The following is a 3,737-nucleotide window of genomic DNA, read 5'->3' on the forward strand; positions in this document are numbered from 1 at the left end:
ATGGCGGTGGATCCAGCCTTGACCCACCCACGTATTGCCTATTATAGCTTCAGGCACTTATACCCCACAATCGGAGTTTTCTCCATCCGATCTGTGTTCGAGAACCGTCCCCATGAACCCACCAAAGTAGTTGCCTATGAGGGACGACGCCACCGTCTCATCATTGGCTCTTGTAATGGATTGCTGTGCTTGCACGATAACGAGCGTGCCATGCTGTGGAACCCCTGCACCGGATTCACATCTCAGCCGCTTGAAATTGGTCGTATCTTCAACCTCTGTGGATTCGGTTATGATCATGTGAACGACAAGTATAAGCTTTTTCTCATTGAGGAAAAGAAATCAGGTGGATCTGTCACCAGAATTTTCACATTCGGCCCAAAATGTACCTGGAGAACAATTCAGGATTTCCCATATAGACTACATGACCCCAATAACAAGGCTATTCTGTTGGCTCCGGTAGGGCTTTTTGTAAGTGGCACTGGCACCCTTAATTGGCTTCTTTGCAGCAGTCGTACTAGTTTTGTCGCAGTTCTTTCCCTTGACTTGGTGAAAGAGACTTATAGTCAGATTTCCCTTCCCAGTAGGGATTCAGATGATGCTCTCCGTGTGTTTCCCCAACTGGCTACCTTGAGGGGTTGTCTTGCTGTTTGTTATGAGACTAAGAAAACTCATTGGACTCTCTGGATCATGAAGGAGTATGGAGTTCCTCAATCTTGGACTAAATTGGCCATAATCCCCCACCACCCACTGCTCGTTAATCCTCGTTCATCTTATGCATTAGAGCCTATGTACATGTTGAAAAATGATGTTCTACTGGTGTTGTCTCCTAGAGGCAAGTTTGTTTTGTGTAACTTAAATGATGGCACCATAGATTTTCCTAATATTGACAGCTCCGTTGATGGCATTCCCCAACTCCCTCCTTTGTCTCATGGTGCAGGCGGATGGATCTTTCACATCTATCATGAAAGCTTAGTTTCACCCTCGCACTTTGGTCTTCCAACTTGCTCATCTCAAATACGGTTATTTAAGCCAACACTATAATCTATTTTTTTTTTTTACCAAAAATAGGAGACTCGAACCCGCAACCTCTTAATTGAATATAGAGAGACTATGCCATTTGTGCTATTACTCATTAGCCAACACTATAATCTATTAAGCCTATTCACCCTCGCACTTTGGTCTTCCAACTTGCTCATCATCTCAAATACGGTTATTTAAGCCAAGTTGCTCATCATCTCTTAAGCCTATTCATTTGGTGAATAATATCTCTTTTGAATCGATAACTTTATTATGATTAAGGAGAATGTTAGGTAAACAATGATTTTTTTAAACAATATAAACAATAGATATTTAATTTATTAAATGTGCGAATAATTATTCTAATATTAGATTTAGATGGATAATTTAAGAGTGTAATGTACTTTTTATTTTATTTAATCTTCCAACTTGCTAATCTCAAATGCGGTTATTATTTAAGCCAAGCGTATAATCTCTTAAGCCTATTCATTTGCTGAAGAATATCCTACACTATCTCTTGAATCCATAATCATTAATGTGGTGCCTTGTTTTTTTGTTTTTTTTATAGATTCTGTCTTCGATTTAATTAGAATATTAGAATATGTTTTTATCATGACATGCTATATAATAATTTATGTTTTAGATGAGTTTGATTTTACAAAACTGCGAGTGTAATTTCTGCAAAGGTTCAGGTGCAAGTGCTATGTAACACCATATTTAACATGGGAGTATCTCAATTATAGTGAGATTAGTTTATCAAATAAACCATTTCTTATAATTAATTCGAATATAAGAACGATTCAATCAATAATAATAATCTTATATATTAATTTTGTCCTTCTTAAAATGGTAAAAACTGTGATACAGCAAAAAATTCCCAAATAAAATAACGTTAAATTTAAGATAAATAAATAAATAAATGAATGTTGAATTACCAGTAGGGCTTTCTAACATGGAGATGCCATCTTGGTTGAGAAAGTGATAAAGAGCCTTCATGAACTCCATCTGAATGAATATGGCTTGAAAAAAAGTTGAAAAATTAAACAATCCACAACCCTAATCCTCTATGATTTCTTTTGGAAAAATAAAATTCCGTTCAAAAAGGAAACCATAGTTATAAGTAATCGAGAATATTTGTCAGACTCAGCACCAAGACATAGAACAAATATACATATAGAGCAGTACCAAACAATCCAATTCTCAATTACATGAATCATAAACAATAGGTTGTCTAAAATATCCACAGAATCAATCAAATTCAGCATTAAAAAACATCAAAAACCAAATTTTGCAGTTAAAAAGAATGAAAGTAAAGATGGGATTTTATACTCACAAATTCCCCTTAATCTTGAACCATGTCTCAGCATTTGTGAACAGCAGCAAGATCATCTTTACGAGCACAATCCAATTTAATTGGAACACCAGACTCAACTATCACTCTCCAAACCCATGTGACAAATTCTATAATTCCCCTCCCAGGATCATGAACAACAGCAGCAGCTTCAAGATCAGAGACACATAAGAAGCTGCAATCATCAAATGCTGAACCACCATCACCATGTGTTGAATAGAAATGAGAATGGCTTGAACCACCGTCTTCTGCATCAGAGAAATACACGCTACCGTCATCATCATCATCTATTTTTTGCAACAGCAAGAAAATTTCAACAACACTTTTAGAAATTGAAAAATCAGCAGCATCACAAAATCAATGAGCAGAAGCACAAACGGTCCAACCGGCCAATTTAGCAATTCGAAAATTGACGGTTTTAAAATAAGGATCGAACCTTTTTTCTTGTCGGTTTCTGGTTGAACCGGTTTAATTAGTCGGTCCAGTCCAATTTTTAGAACATTGATAAAAATTAAAACAGTATTGCAGAGAGGAGGTTACCATGTTGGTGGGCGTCTGTCGAGGCGAGCAGGGTTGCAAGCCCAGTGACAAGCAAAGGGGAGGCCGTCAGGGCAGCATGGGGTGGCGAGCATGCCTTCTATGAAGGGGCAGCGCGACGATGCTGCGGCAATGGGCGGCGGCGGGCTTCAACGGTGGACGGCGACATGAGGGAGGACGCTTCCACCGAGACGCGATTGAGGAGGGCGACGCGAGGGATAAGAGCCAACGCCAGCGTTGAGAGAAAAGAAGAACGACGTTGAGAGAGAATTAGAATTAGGGTAAATGTTGAGAAAACTAAAAATAAAATCTGATTATATTTTATTAATTAAAAATTTGATTTTTAAAATTGAAATTAACTTTTTTTTTGTTTAACTTGTTTAGAAAAGTATTGTTCTCTCTTATTCATATGAGAGAAATTATCCTCATATTCAATATTTATTGTTTATCTTTTATTCTTAAATTTTATTTATGTTAATAGTCAAATTCGTTTCTGAAATATTACTTATTTTTTAAATTAGTTCTCAAATAATTTTTTTAGTCATATTAGTCCTTAGAATATAAAACGTAAGTCAAATTGGTTCTTCCATTAGTTAGATAATAACGTGCACGTTCAGTGCCACGTAGCATAATGACGTGGTAGGTTAATGCCACGTGTCAGGTTAGTGACACCTAGCATGCTGTCACTTGACGTAAAAAAGTTATTTATAATTAAAATAGTCCCTAAAAGTTCAGACGCAAGTCATTTTCATCCCTAAAATTTTTAAAATTAATCAAATTAGTTATTATATAAATTTCTTTTATCTTTTTCATAATATTAAATTTAAAATAA

The 3,737-nt window shown here is 36.3% G+C and overlaps 1 protein-coding gene across 1 annotated transcript; it reads left to right on the top strand.

Moving 5' to 3' along the window:
* Positions 1-1,041, top strand: LOC110267845 (F-box/kelch-repeat protein At3g23880-like). The gene has a single exon (XM_021113673.1). The coding sequence runs from the start codon at positions 1-3 to the stop codon at positions 1,039-1,041; it is 1,041 nt and encodes a 346-aa protein (XP_020969332.1).

This window comes from Arachis ipaensis, chromosome B10 (genome assembly GCF_000816755.2).
Source record: "Arachis ipaensis cultivar K30076 chromosome B10, Araip1.1, whole genome shotgun sequence".
NCBI classification, from domain to species: Eukaryota; Viridiplantae; Streptophyta; class Magnoliopsida; order Fabales; family Fabaceae; genus Arachis; species Arachis ipaensis.